General features: G+C 37.5%; 2 protein-coding genes across 2 annotated transcripts; both read right to left on the bottom strand.

The window, feature by feature from the left end:
* Positions 1-1,393: 1,393 nt before the first annotated feature.
* Positions 1,394-13,777, bottom strand: LOC141796887 (E3 ubiquitin-protein ligase TRIM21-like). Its single transcript, XM_074678192.1, has 2 exons — positions 13,725-13,777; positions 1,394-3,049 (listed from the first exon to the last, which is right to left on the bottom strand). Exon 2 carries the CDS (start codon positions 3,038-3,040, stop codon positions 1,394-1,396), a length of 1,647 nt encoding a protein of 548 aa, XP_074534293.1. The 5' UTR covers positions 3,041-3,049; positions 13,725-13,777.
* On the bottom strand, positions 9,775-13,789 carry LOC141796888 (E3 ubiquitin-protein ligase TRIM21-like). Its single transcript, XM_074678193.1, has 2 exons — positions 13,725-13,789; positions 9,775-11,427 (listed from the first exon to the last, which is right to left on the bottom strand). Exon 2 carries the CDS (start codon positions 11,416-11,418, stop codon positions 9,775-9,777), a length of 1,644 nt encoding a protein of 547 aa, XP_074534294.1. The 5' UTR covers positions 11,419-11,427; positions 13,725-13,789.
* Between the last annotated feature and the right edge of the window lie 797 nt (positions 13,790-14,586).

Genomic DNA, 14,586 nt, shown 5'->3' with positions numbered 1-14,586 from the left:
TTTTTTTTTTTTTTTTTTTTTGCTAACCAGTTTTTTTAAAAACCATCTTTACTTTATGTGAAGGAGCTCCCAATGATCAAATTAAGGGAGAAAAATAAAGTTCATCTTTATCAGTGGGTAACATGCAGGCCACTCTGGGATTTTCAAAAACCATATGAAGGCCTTGTTTTGGTTTCACAGCTTCAGATTTCTATTTTTTTGTTTTAGTCAGGGTAACTTTCAAAAGCACACATTAAAACTATAATATTATTCATAACCTGTAAAACTCTGAACATTGTAAACTGCCCTGATTCTTCACCAAACTGCAGTTTCTTAAACATCCACAAGAGGGCGACCTAAGCATTGGTGTATTATCTGCATGTTTTACCTCCTGACAAAAACTACACAATGCAACCTGCTCAACAATTTGAAAGACTTTATAAACCATGGATTATTTGACATCACAAGATACAAGATAACACTTCAGTCAGCTTTCTTTGAGCTAATATCTAATCTCAACTGTCAACTTTCAACAAAGTTTTATGGATTTTAGGAAGAATTTTCATTTCATTTTTGCACGTCCCAATTTCCTCCAAACTTCCTGAAAGAATGTTTGATCGTGCTTAAGTCTTTTTTTTCTGAGAGGCTTATTTTGCAATATTCAAAATAAAAAAAGTTTAAGATCGTTTGGCAAAAAGTCACAGAACAGTACAACACTTTTTTTTTTTTTTTTTTTGTCTATGCATGGAGAAAAAGAGTAACTTCATTGATCTCAGAGAAATCTTAATTAAAGCACAAACAAGAACTTTTTGGCTTTGTGTATTTTAAATATAGATAAATTAGTGCTTTGGAGTCCTTATTAATGGTTTATCCTCAAACATTGTCAATAAACTCTTTAAATGTTCTTATAATGACAAAATGAAATTCCACTTTTCATTCAGATGCTCTATTTCAACTTCTCTTTTATTTTCTGCTCAGAGTTTAAAAAAATCTTTGAACAACAGGTAGAATCAATCACTCCATAACTAGCAAATCACAAGAGCTGTAAAATAAACAAATAAATCAAAATATACATGTTTTTTTGTCTGAAGAAAATGAAGAGAACACATGTTTTTGTCTTGTACCAGATCTTCAGAGACTTGTGCTGGTTTGATCAGAGAATCTCAATGTTTAAAAATGATCAGACATTCAAGATAAATGGATTTTTATGACTCAATATTTTCAGCTGATTCAAAATCTTGAAGGAAAGTGAAAAAGTGATGAGAACTGATCACTACAGAAACAGGAAATAAGACATTTAAAGATAATGATACATGAAAGAAATGAGCCATGTTCATGTTAACATCATCAATAGTTTACATTGATCACATAAAGTGATATTTGAAATCTTCATGTAGAAAATCAACTTTAGGTTCTACTCAGTGTGATTGACAGGAGAGATAATCAGAGGAGCTGAGTTTTTACCACTTTTGTTGTTACAGGGGCTAAAGTAAGGATAGAGTTTCTCAGTGAAGGAGCAGCCAGTGAAGGAGTAGATCAGAGCTGCAGCATCAACGTCATAAAAAGAGACCAGACCCTCCTCATAATCCACCAACACCCCCACCTTCTCAGGACCAGACTGCAGACAGAGACGGACTGAGGGGTCAGCATACGCTTGGTAATCATTTTCATTCCTTAACCATATGGTCCAGTAACCATTCTGAGGAGAGGCTGTGATTTGACCCTTCCTGTTGATCGACTCTTTGGCCACTCCTAAATCCCACTCAGTCTTCCCTTTGACCTGAACCTCGTAGTAAAATCTGCCCGAAGAGAAACTCTGCTTTGCCAGGACACAACAACAATAATCAAATCTCTCTGGATTGTCTGGGAGATTCTTTTTCACATCACCACAATGAACTTGTTTCCCATCATCAGACAGGATGAGACGGGGATTTGCTGTATCAGGATCAAGAGTCACATCTACCTCATACTGCTGGAGTCTCCTCAGCTCCACCTTTGAGATCAGATTCTTCATCTGTTCTCTGAGCGTCTCCTCCAGCTGCTTCACAGCTCTCACCACAGTCCCCTCATATGAAGGTGGATGAACTCTGACTCCAGTCCAGTCCTTGGTGGGTGGAGCAGCGTTCAGAGAGGTGAAGTTTTGGAGGAGGTGGAGGTGGTCTTCAGAGCATGAGAGCTGCTCCACCTCAGAGCTTCTCTTCTCCAGCTCAGAGATTTCCTGTTGCAGCTCTTTGATGAAGCCTTCAGCCTGTTTCTGCATCTCTCTCTGCTTCTCTTTGAGCGTGTGGATGAGCTCGGCCTGGCTTCTCTCAACACGTTCTTTCAGAGTGCTGAAGACCTGAACACCTTCTGCCATCTCTCTGTCTGCGTTCTTATCACTGAGCTCCACTGACTGTTTGATCTCTTCAATCTTCAGTCGTCTCTTCTGGATCATGTGCTGAATGTCAGCCTCTGTCTTCCCCAGCTCGGCCTTCTTTCCTTCATATTCTTCTTTCAGAGGAACAACATCATGAGTCCTGTGGTCTGTCACACTGCACAGCACGCAGACACACATCTGGTCGTTCTTACAGAACAGCTCCAGCATTTTGTCGTGTTTCTCACACATCCTGCTCTCCAGGTTCTCCACAGGGTCCATCAGCTGATGTCTCTTCAGTCCTGTGGTTGTCAGGTGAGGCTCCAGGTGAGTGTGACAGTAAGAAACCAGACACACCAGGCAGGACTTCAGGGCCTTCAGTTTGGTTCCAGTGCAGACGTCACAGGGAACTTCTCCTGGTTTGGAAACTTGTTGCTCTGAGCTGCTGCTGCTGGCTTCCTGTTGAGCTGACTGTCTGTACCTTGTGGCCATCTCAGAGATGAAAGTGTTCACTAATAGATCAGGTTTAATATTGAAAACCTTATTGCAGTTTGGACACTGGCACAGGGTACTGGTTTCCCAGTGTGTGGCGATGCATTTTCTACAGAAGTTGTGTCCACATGGTGTACTGACAGGATCAGTGAACACATCCAGACAGATGGAGCAGAGGAACTGATCCTCAGTCAGCAGACAGCTGGCAGCAGACATTTCTACAACCTGAGGATCATTTGATAAAAAATGACAAGTTACTTGTTGCACATTACCGTCATTCCTCAACTGAATTCACCGAAACAGGATGACTGAAAAACAAATCAAGTGTTCCTTTTCTGCGACTCTCTGACCTGACTCAAAGGATCTGTCTGTGCATTGAATGGAGAGAACAACACCTCATGCTAATGTAGCCTGTGAGTTCAAGTCAGACCTTAGAAATCTGTTAAAATGACATTTTCTTTCTATAAATACAGATAGAAAGCACTAAAAGTCATAAAATTCATTTTAAAAATGATAAAAAAAAGAGCAGTTTAAGAGTTCAGATATTGAAATTCATGGTTCATGTGTTTTTTGTCTAAGATAAAACAGTTTTAAGAGCCAGTTCAGTTGAAAAAAAAAGTCTGTTTTAGAATAGACTCATTGTTTATGTTGTGGGCACAGCACCCCCTGGTGGCGTAATCTAAAAGCAAGATGGAGAGTGCGTCTGTTAAATTTCACTCGATCTCAGGAGCGTGATGAGAAAGTATGTACTGGATTTTCCGACCAGAGACTTTTCTAGAAGACATCGAGATTAGGGATGGGTACCCAGTTAGATATTTTTATAGGTACCGACCGAATTCTGTATAAAGTACCGGGTACCGATTTTGAAAAATCAAAAGATACTATGTTTAGGTACCTAAATGCATCCTTGTGACTCTGGGGTAGTAAAAGAGAAGGAGATTTTCCATGCTGGACATGAACACAACATTGCAAGATTACATATTGACGAATAAATATGTTGAGTTGAAAAAAAAAAAAAAAAAAGAAATTAAACAAATTGATATTTTTTACCACAACAAAACAAAAAGTACCAAAAATTGGTACCGTTGAGTACCGGTACCGATTGCCAGGTACCAGGCATCGGTACCGTATCGTTTCAAATGTGAAAGGTACCCATCCCTTATCGAGATTACAAAAAAAGTGATAAACGGTTGATGTCAGAAAGAAGACTGTTGATTAAGAAAAGACGTTAGAGAAAGTAAGTGAGGTAAGTGAGCTAACTTAGCAAGCTGGTAGCATTAGCAATGTGTAGCTTCATCGTCGAGTTTTAGCTTGAGCGTGTTTAAACAAAAACCAGTCAGGAAGAGCTAAAATAAAGATTTATTTAGGGAAAAGGCAGTTAATAACCAGCTAGGCATTTTTTTTTTACCAAGTGAAAAGAGCGTAGCAATGCTAACACTTTGATAAGCTAATTCCATGATGTTGAGTAAAGATAACATGATTTTGTTGTTGTAAATGTGTTAAAATTGAGCTTAACTGTTAAAATAGATGTGGTAAACAAGAAAGAGATGTTGTTGTGTTTAAATATGATTGTGAATTGTTCTGAAATATTGTAAAATTAATATGAGGATTATTTTTGTAAAGAAAAAAATAACATGTAAATAATAAAAAAGGACACTTTAGTAGGGGCGTAATGATCCATCAATATAGATCGATAAATCGATTGGTTAAGCAATGATCCAATCACATCTCTGGAAAGTCGAAACATCGATCAACATCGTGATCTTTAATGTACGCCTTTATTTTGAAATCCCGACCGGACACGCATGTCCGTTTCTGGCCAACCACGAGGCTGAAGTTGGCGTCCAATAAGCTGGCATCCGATAAGAATTTTCCGGTCCACCTTAACAATGTCAATTTGCCTGAAGATGGTGCTATTCAGTCGTTTTCCTGTGTATTTTTGTGTCTTTTTCTGATCAACACTGTGTAAGGACAGGTCCTAATATAAAACCACATAATAAAAAGACTTCATGCCTGGACTGAATTAATCACTGGAGCATAAGCATTCATAAAATCACATTCTCTGATTTGTGAAACCTTTATTCTATTTGTGAAAATGCAAAAAAGGGACATTCCACTGATTTTTGGCTCATCCAGACCACAATAGACCAGGTCCAGGTCCAGAATCACAGCACTTAGACTCCTCAGACCTGGACTGATTTATTCATCAGAGCCTCAGCATGCATAAAATCAAGCTCCAATGAATAAATCAGTCCTGGTTTGAGGAGTCTAAGTGCTGTGGTTCTGGACCTGGATGGTTCTGGACCTAGATGGCTATAATCTTCTACAAACTATCATACTCAAAGGTCAGCACATCGTTCCACATTTCAGTAATAAAACTATCAAAATTGTTTTGTATTTCTTTCTTGCCTCAAGTGAAATGTTGCAAATTGTGTTCAGTGAGGACATAATATCGTCTTAAATTGATCGAAGGCCCCTGAATCGTATCGTATCATATCGTTTTGTGTCGTATCGTTTCGTGACAGACTTTGTGATATCGGCAAATATCATATCGTTGTCCAAAGAATCAATATCGTATCGTCATGAAACTGATGATTTACACCCCTACAATTTAAGTGACTTTCGGCATGTTTTGTGCAGGCTGTTTTTTTGTTTTGGTGAGGAAACTTTCAAGGTTCAAGTTCCTGCTGTTCTCTGCCCTGGTCTTCATCTTCATTCATCCCATTGGTTCACATCTGCATCCCCGTTTCTGGACTATCATCATTTCTTCCCATCTCATCCCTTGCACCGCCTGTCATCAGCAGCAGATCTTTGCGTGAACAATCAGCAGAGAAATGGTTGGGTAACTCAGAACACTATAGACTGAGTCAAAACCAAAGGAATAAGGAACATTTGATTTTGTCAGTTGTTTTATTTTGTTTTTGCTGAAGGAAAACTGTCAAACAATTTATTTTATGTTTATCCTGGAAAAGGCTGAAAATTTTGGTTATGTTAAACTAAATTTATATTGTGTTAAATGTTAAAGGTTGTTGATGGGGAAAAATGTACAAACTTCATAAAGAAAAAAGATCTGACAGACCTCACCTTTTTTATGAGTGTGCAAAATAAGTATTTGCCAGAATTAAGGCAACTGAAAAACATTTTTGAGGTAACAATAATAATTTTTTGACTTCTTCGAATGAATTTTTACTTTAAAGTCTGACTTATTTATTTATTTTTTTAAAAAGTCACGTCTCCAAAAACGTTTTGTTGGCCTGCCTCCATTACTTCTTTTTTTAAATGCCTAAATCCTCTGTCATAGTGAAGGTGTGTTAACAACCTGAGATTCCAAAGAGTGTTGGCACACAGCTTGTCATCACCATGTAGCTGAACCTGTTTTTGTGGTTTATTCTACGCGATCATAAACTAAGTTCACTTCTGTATCCAATAAGTTTGTCCAAAAAGAAACTCAATCACTGGATTTTGGAGCATTTTGACTCTTTAAAGTCACAGAAATAAGACAGAATCAGTGTTTGAAGACGCTGTCGATCGACCAAACTGTTGTTGAGTTTCATCCAGTTTTAAGAAACAATATTGTTTACTCATACTTCCATTTGGTTGTTCAGTGTTAAAATAATGTTAATGAAAAGTTTGTGAGAGTATGATGGTTTGTTAGCTCGTGTACTCACCAGAGTTTATCAGTAAAAGCTTCTGCTGAATTTGTCTTCAGAGAGAAGTCGTCTGAACCCCGGCTCTGCTGTGGCTCAGAATGATTTTTACTTTCACTTCAGGACGTTAAAGTTCCCTCTGCTTTAGTGTTGCTCCTCCTCTCTTTCTTATTTGTGCTGGGTCAGGGATTATGTGTTGAGTGAGTTGAGATCGAGGAAAAAAACAGAAATTTGATAATAATGTTGATGTAATGTTCAGATGAATGGTTGCTTCAGACACCTGTACACATCAAAAGAGATCCCTGCATCTTGTTTTGTTGCTTACCAGTTTTTTTTAAACCATCTTTACCTGTAAAACTCTAAACAGTGTAAACTGCTCTGATTCTTGACCAAACTGCAGTTTCTAAAACCTCCACAAGAGGGTGATCTAAGCATTGGTGTATTATCTGCATGTTTTACCTCCTTCTAAATACTACACAATGCAACCTGCTCAATAATTAAAAAACTTTATATCCCATGGATTATTTGACATCATAAGACATTAGATAACACTTCTGTCAGCTTTCTTTGAGCTAGTGTCTAAATCTCAACCATCAACTTTCAACAAAATTTATGGATTTTAACAAGAGTTTTCATTTCATTTTTGCACGTCCCAATTTCCTCCAAGCTTATGAAAGAATGTTTGATCGTGCTGAATTAAGTCTTTTTTTCTGACAGACTGATTTTGGAATATTTAGAAAGTTTTAAGATTGTTGGATAAAAAGTCACAGAACAGTACAATATTATTTATCTTTTTTCTGCATGAGAAAAAAGAGTAACTTCATTGATCCTGGAGAAATTAAAGCATAAACAGGAACCTTTGGCTTTGTAAATTTAAAATTGAATTTAAAATTAATTTAAAATGAAATTCCACTTTTCATTCAGATGCTCCATTTCACCTTCTCTTTTATTTTCTGCTCAGAGTTTTGAAAATATTTGTACATCAGGTAGAATCAATCACTATAACTAGCAAAACACAAAAACTTCAAAATAAACAAATAAATCAAAACATACATGTTTTTTTTTTTGTCTGAAGAAAATGAAGAGAACACATGTTTTTGTCTTGTACCAGATCTTCAGAGACTTGCCGTGCTGGTTTGATCAGAGAATCTCAATGTTTAAAAATGATCAGACATTCAAGATAAATGGATTTTTAGGACTCAGTGTTTTCAGCTGATTCAAAATCTTGAAGGAAAGTGAAAAAAAGTGACGAGAACTGATCAATATAGAAACAGGAAATAAGACATTTAAAGATGATGATACATACAGGTGTGTTAACAACCTGAGATTCCAAAGAGTGTTGGCACACAGCTTGTCATCACCATGTAGCTGAACCTGTTTTTGTGGTTTATTCTACGCGATCATAAACTAAGTTCACTTCTTTATCCAATAAGTTTGCCAAAGAGAAAATCAATCACTGGATTTTGGAGCATTTTGACTCTTTAAAGTCACAGAAATAAGATAGAATGAGTGTGTGAAGACGCTGTCGATCAACCAAACTGTTATTGAGTTTTATACAGTTTTTAAGAAGCTACTTTTGTTTACTCATACTTCCATTTGGTTGTTCAATGTAACAAATTATGCTGGTGAAAAGTTTGTGAGAGTATGTTGGTTTGTTAGCTCGTGTACTCACCAGAGTTTATCAGTAAAAGCTTCTGCTGAATTTGTTGTCAGAGAGAAGTCGTCTGAACCCCGGCTCTGCTGTGACTCAAAATGATTTTTACTTTCACTTCAGGACGTTTAAGTTCCCTCTGCTTTAGTGTTGCTCCTCCTCTCTTTCTTATTTGTGTTTATTCAGGTCAGGGATTATGTAAAGGATAAGTTGACATCAATTGGGAAAAAAACAGATAAGTGATAAAAGTGTGGATATAACTTCTGGATGAATGGCTACTTTGGACTTCTGTACACAACAAACGAGATCACTGCATCTTTTTTTTTTTTGTTGCTTACCAGTTGTTTTTAACCATCTTTATTTTTGTGACACAGCTCAAAATGATCAAATTCCTGGAGAAAAATAAAATTCATCTTTATCAGTGGGTAACATGCAGGGTACTCTGGGATTTTCAAAAACCATATGAAGGCCTTGTTTTGGTTTCACAACTTCAGGTTTCTATTTTTTTTTTTTTTTTAGCCAGGGTAACTTTCAAAAGCACACATTAAAAATTTTATATTATTAATAACCTGTAAAATTCTAAACAGTGTAAACTGCTCTGATTCTTCACCAAACTGCAGTTTCTAAAACCTCCACAAGAGGGCGACCTCACCATTCATGTAATATCTGCATGTTTTACCTCCTTAGAAATACACAATTATTTGAAAGACCTTATATCCCATGGATTATTTGTTTACCTCTAAAACTCAACTATCAACTTTCAAAAAAGTTTTATTGATTTTAAAAATAATTTTTCACTTTTACTCATCCCAATTTCTTCCAAGCTTCCTGAAAGAATGTTTGATCGTGCTTAATTAAGTCTTTTTTTTTTTTTTTTTTTGACGGGCTGATTTTGCAATATTTAGAATTTAAAAAGTTTAAAGATTGTTGGGCAAAAAGTCACAGAACAGTACAACACTAATTATTTTTTGTCTATGCATGAAGAAAAAGAGTAATTTCATTGATCTCAGAGAAGTCTTGATTAAAGCACAAACATGAACCTTTTGGCCTTGCATATTTGAAATATAGATAAATCAGTGCTTTGGACTCCAACTTTATGGTTTATCCTCAAACAGCATCAATAAACTCTTTAAATGTTCTTCCTATAATAACAAAATGAAATTCCACTTTTCACTCAGATGCTCCATTTCACCTTCTCTTGTATTTTCTGCTCAGAGTTTTGAAAAATCTTTGTCCATCAGGTAGAATCAATCACTTCGTAACTGTTAAAACACAAAAACTGCAAAATAAACAAATAAATCAAAACATATATGTTTTTTTTTGTCTAAAGAAATGAAGAGAACACATGTTTTTGTCTTGTACCAGATCTTCAGAGACTTGTGCTGGTTTGATCAGAGAATCTCAATGTTTAAAAATGATCAGACATTCAAGATAAATGGATATTTATGACTCAATGTTTTCAGCTGATTTAAAATCTTGAAGAAAAGTGAAAAAGTGATGAGAACTGATCAATACAGAAACAGGAAATAAGACATTTAAAGATAATGATACATGAAAGAAATGAGCCATGTTTATCCAAACATCATCAATAGTTTACATTGATCACATAAAGTGATATTTGAAATCTTCATGTAGAAAATCAACTTTAGGTTCTACTCAGTGTGATTGACAGGAGAGATGATCAGAGGAGCTGAGTTTTTACCACCATCATTTGGAGATGGACTAAAGTAAGGGTAGAGTTTCTCAGTGAAGGAGCAGCCAGTGAAGGAGTAGATCAGAGCTGCATCATCAACGTCATTAAAAGAGACCAGACCCTCCTCATAATCCACAAACACCCCCACCTTCTCAAGACCAGACTGCAGACAGAGAATGACTGTGGGGCTAGCACATGCTTGATAGTCATTTTTATTCCTCAAAACTATCGTCCAGAGACCGTTCTGAGGAGACAGTGTGATTTTTCCCTTCCTGTTGATGGACTCTTTGGCCACTCCTAAATCCCAGTCAGTCTTCCCTTTAACCTGAACCTTGTAGTAAAATCTGCCTGAAGAGAAACTCTGCTTTGCTAAGACATCACTATAAACACTAAATCTCTCTGGATTGTCTGGGAGATTCTTCTTTACATCACTGTCATAAACTTGTTTTCCATCATCAGACAGGGTGAGATAGGGATTTGCTGTAACAGGATCAAGAGTCACATCCACCTCATACTGCTGGACTCTCTTCAGATCAGCTTCAAACAGCTTCTTCATCTGTTCCCTGAGCGTCTCCTCCAGCTGCTTCACAGCTCTCACCACAGTCCCCTCATATGAAGGTGGATGAACTCTGACTCCAGTCCAGTCCTTGGTGGGTGGAGCAGTGTTCAGAGAGGTGAAGTTTTGGAGGAGGTGGAGGTGGTCTTCAGAGCGTGAGAGCTGCTCCACCTCAGAGCTTCTCTTCTCCAGCTCAGAGATTTCCTGTTGCAGCTCTTTGATAAAGCCTTCAGCCTGTTTCTGCGTCTCTCTCTGCTTCTCTTTGAGCGTGTGGATGAGCTGGGCCTGGCTTCTCTCAACACGTTCTTTCAGAGCGCTGAAGACCTGAACACCTTCTGCCATCTCTCTGTCTGCGTTCTTATCACTGAGCTCCACTGACTGTTTGATCTCTTCAATCTTCAGTCGTCTCTTCTGGATCATCTGCTGAATGTCAGCCTCTGTCTTCCCCAGCTCAGCCTTCTTTCCTTCATATTCTTCTTTCAGAGGAACAACATCATGAGTCCTGTGGTCTGTCACACTGCACAGCATGCAGACACACATCTGGTCGTTCTTACAGAACAGCTCCAGCAGTTTGTCGTGTTTCTCACAAATCCTGCTCTCCAGGTTCTTCACAGGGTCGATCAGCTGATGTCTCTTCAGTCCAGAAGTTGTCAGGTGAGGCTCCAGGTGAGTGTGACAGTAGGAGGCCAGACACACCAGGCAGGACTTCAGGGCCTTCAGTTTGGTTCCAGTGCAGACGTCACAGGGAACTTCTCCTGGTTTGGAAACTTGTTGCTCTGAGCTGCTGCTGCTGGCTTCCTGTTGAGCTGACTGTCTGAACTGAGCGGCCATCTCAGAGATGAAAGTGTTGACCTTCAGTCCAGGTCTTCTGTTGAAAACTTCTTTGCAGTTTGGACACTGACTCATGGTACTGGTTTCCAGGTGTTCAGTGATGCAGGATTTACAGAAGTTGTGTCCACATGGTATGGTGACAGGATCAGTGAACACATCCAGACAGATGGAGCAGAGGAACTGATCCTCAGTCAGCAGACAGCTGGCAGCAGACATTTCTACAACCTGAGGGTCAAAGTCAAAGATTGACAAGAAATAAATAATACAGTTAGTTGGTTTGTTTGTTTGAATCTGCTCTCCAGGGTTGAAATATAACAAAATATTTCAGATTTATTATCTATAACTTTTAAAAGCAAGGAGAAAAAAAAACAGAAAATTAACAGCACCAGTATAGCAAGACAGTCAAAAATTGGACATTTCTCACAATCATGATTTAATTTTTCTACTATTATAACTTTGTCCATAAAACAACCTGCCATGATAACACCACTCAGTGGATGTGATTGTGAGCTAGCAGACTAAACTCCTTTGAGATTTGCAGTGACGCACTTCCGAATCACTTTTTCACCTTTGTAATGTCATGATTAAAATTCATTTTTTGACTGTTTGTTGAAATTTTTATGGAGGAAGTGTGAATTAGAATACAATATATTAATTTTGTTATTATTCATTTTGCATCACTGTAATTATTCTCTGCGTGCCAACATAAAAAGCCTCACGTGCCAGCTGTGCCCCTGTGCCCTAGGTTGTCTACCCCTGATCTAAAACTGTGTTCTTAAGCATTACGACTTTATTCTCATAAAACTACGACGGTAATCTCCACACATTATGACTTAATACTGGTAACACAACAGTTTTTTTCTTAAGACATTATGGCTTTTTTTTTCCTCAAATCTTTAATTAATTCAAAATCCTTATTGCTAATTATTTTATGGAGCCTTAATTCTTTTAGTGTTCTTTTTAAAGACAAAAAAGGTATTTTTTACCTTGACTGAGAATCACTTTACTGACTCGAGAATCATGATTCTTCGCCCCAAATGACTCATTTACTGACTCAGTACAAAGCTCAGGGTAGCCCAGCCCCTCACTCACATCACGGGAGAATGGCTGGAACGTAGAATCGCTCAACTCACAGTGTATACGGGTCATTCAGTCACCCACAGTACATACAGATCACTAACTCACTCACAGTATTAGAGGTCGAACGATATGGGTTTTTTGGGGGCCGTTGCCGATGCCGATGCTTTCCAAATTTGGGCAGCCGATTTTTCCAATTTGATATTCAGGCCGATTGTTAAATAAATATATATTTATCACATTTTTGTGAAACGCAGCAATTTCTGAGCAACTAAAAGAAATCTATTACAACAAGTCGTGTCCAGTCCTCTGAACATTTATTCAGCTTTCAAAACAATGAAATATTTTGTCTGAGTAAACACACAATGTAACAAGCAGTAGTAAACATTCACTCTCTTCTTAAAATGTCAAAAAAGAAATTTAAACTTATTAATATAATTTGAACAAAAGTATGTAATGTATCCAAGTGGTTCCACAAGTTTGAGGTGCTCATCTTTTTTGTGCCTGATCAAAAATTGCGTCGTTTTATACAACGGATCAAAAATCGGCTTTTAAAAGAAAATACGGCCGATGGCCGATAGAGACAAATGTCAGAACATCGGCCCGATATATCGGCCGGCCGATATATCGGTCTACCTCTACACAGTATGACTCAAAGCACATACGAGTCACTCGCCAGCTCGAACGACTCGACTCTTAGCACATACGGGTCGCACTAACTGACTCACAGAATGACTCGAAGCACATACAGATTTGTTGTACATAGTTATTTTTTCTAATGTTGCACCGTTTGAACTTTGTAATTTTTCTCAGTTAAATTTATCTAATTTAATGTTATTTTATTTGTGAGTAAGAAAGAAAAATCTTTAATATATGTTGATCTTTCACTCTTTTTTTCACATTGGAGTGTATTAATTGTCCTTGTCAGTCATTTCGCTGGTATGAATATCCCTGAAATATAGATTTCTATGCACTTTCTGGGTAACTGACTCGAGTGACTCAAAAACCCAACTCACTTTGGTGAGTGACTCATTTAAACTCGATTCAGTAAAAAGAATCGAGTTGCCCATCACTACTGCACAGTCACGCGCGTGAGCTCATCAGCTTGTCGAAATAGTCTAGCGTCCAGACTCGCGTGTTCACGCGGCAGGCGTGACGCACGTTTAAATTCGTGAGTTCGCGTCCGGTGTGGCCACGGCATGAGAAATTTACTTTTCTGTGAAACTACCACAACACTGGACAAAGGGCCTATGACATAATGACAGCCCCGTCAGTGTGTGTTTTGGCCTCCTTGTAACACAACCATGTTAACAGGAAACGACACACTGTGTATGAATTTTGTTGAATCTTTTTAAGCTGCTTCTGCTCACTTTACCCACATTTGGTTAAAACTAGTTGATGAAAAGTTAGTAAGTGTATGTTAGTCTGTTAGTGAGTGTACTCACCTGAGATTATCAATCAAAGCTTCAAGTGAATTTGTCCTCGAACAGAATCAACTCCAGCTCTGCTGTGACTCTGAATAACTTTCACTTTCATTTCAGGAAGTTAAACTTTCCCCTCCTTCAGTGTTGTTCCTCCTCTGTGTGTAGCTCTGAGAGGAGGAGTTTAAAGCCTGGTCTGAGTAAACAGCCACGACTTTTGTATGTTTTTGTTTCTATTTGTTTTACAACACAAGTTTGACATTAACTATAAGGAAGTAAATAATCAGGCATCAGAGAGAAAATGCTTCTATACATCATTTATTTCCTCTGTTTTTCTGTGAAAGAGATTCATTTTCAGCTGTTCTCATTAGATTCTGACCTAACCAGTAAAATTGATAAAGATGTAAAGAAAATAACTGAAACGAGGTCATGTTGTCCTGGAAATAAGAAAATAGAGTTGTAATCTCAGAAAAAACATCAAAAAGAAAGAAAAGAAAAGGGGAAAAAAACCCAACAACATTGGAAATTGAAATTCACCACATGTATAGACATGTCTGACTTTGAAGTTTCTATCTTACCCCAGAAATAAGGATTTAATGATTTTACTACACATTTAAATTAAATCTAAATTACATTTAAGTGACTTAAAACATTAAAAAAATCAGAACTGTCGTACAGTAATAACAATAAATGTCTCTGTCATGGTATATAAAACACTTAACAGCCAGATACTGACTCTGATTTTCAGCCAAACTGCAATATTCATAACCACCACAAGAGGGCGACCTTATCATTCATATATTATAATTGTACATCATTAGATACACTTTGAGCTTGAACTTCTACAAAGTGTACAGGCTTTAACAGAGACTTTTGATGACGTTTT

Source organism: Halichoeres trimaculatus, unplaced genomic scaffold (genome assembly GCF_033239565.1).
Source record: "Halichoeres trimaculatus isolate MK-OKI-2021-1 unplaced genomic scaffold, fHalTri1.1 fHalTri1_scaffold_10, whole genome shotgun sequence".
NCBI classification, from domain to species: domain Eukaryota; kingdom Metazoa; phylum Chordata; class Actinopteri; order Labriformes; family Labridae; genus Halichoeres; species Halichoeres trimaculatus.
This window is presented reverse-complemented; position numbering and strand designations above follow the sequence as displayed.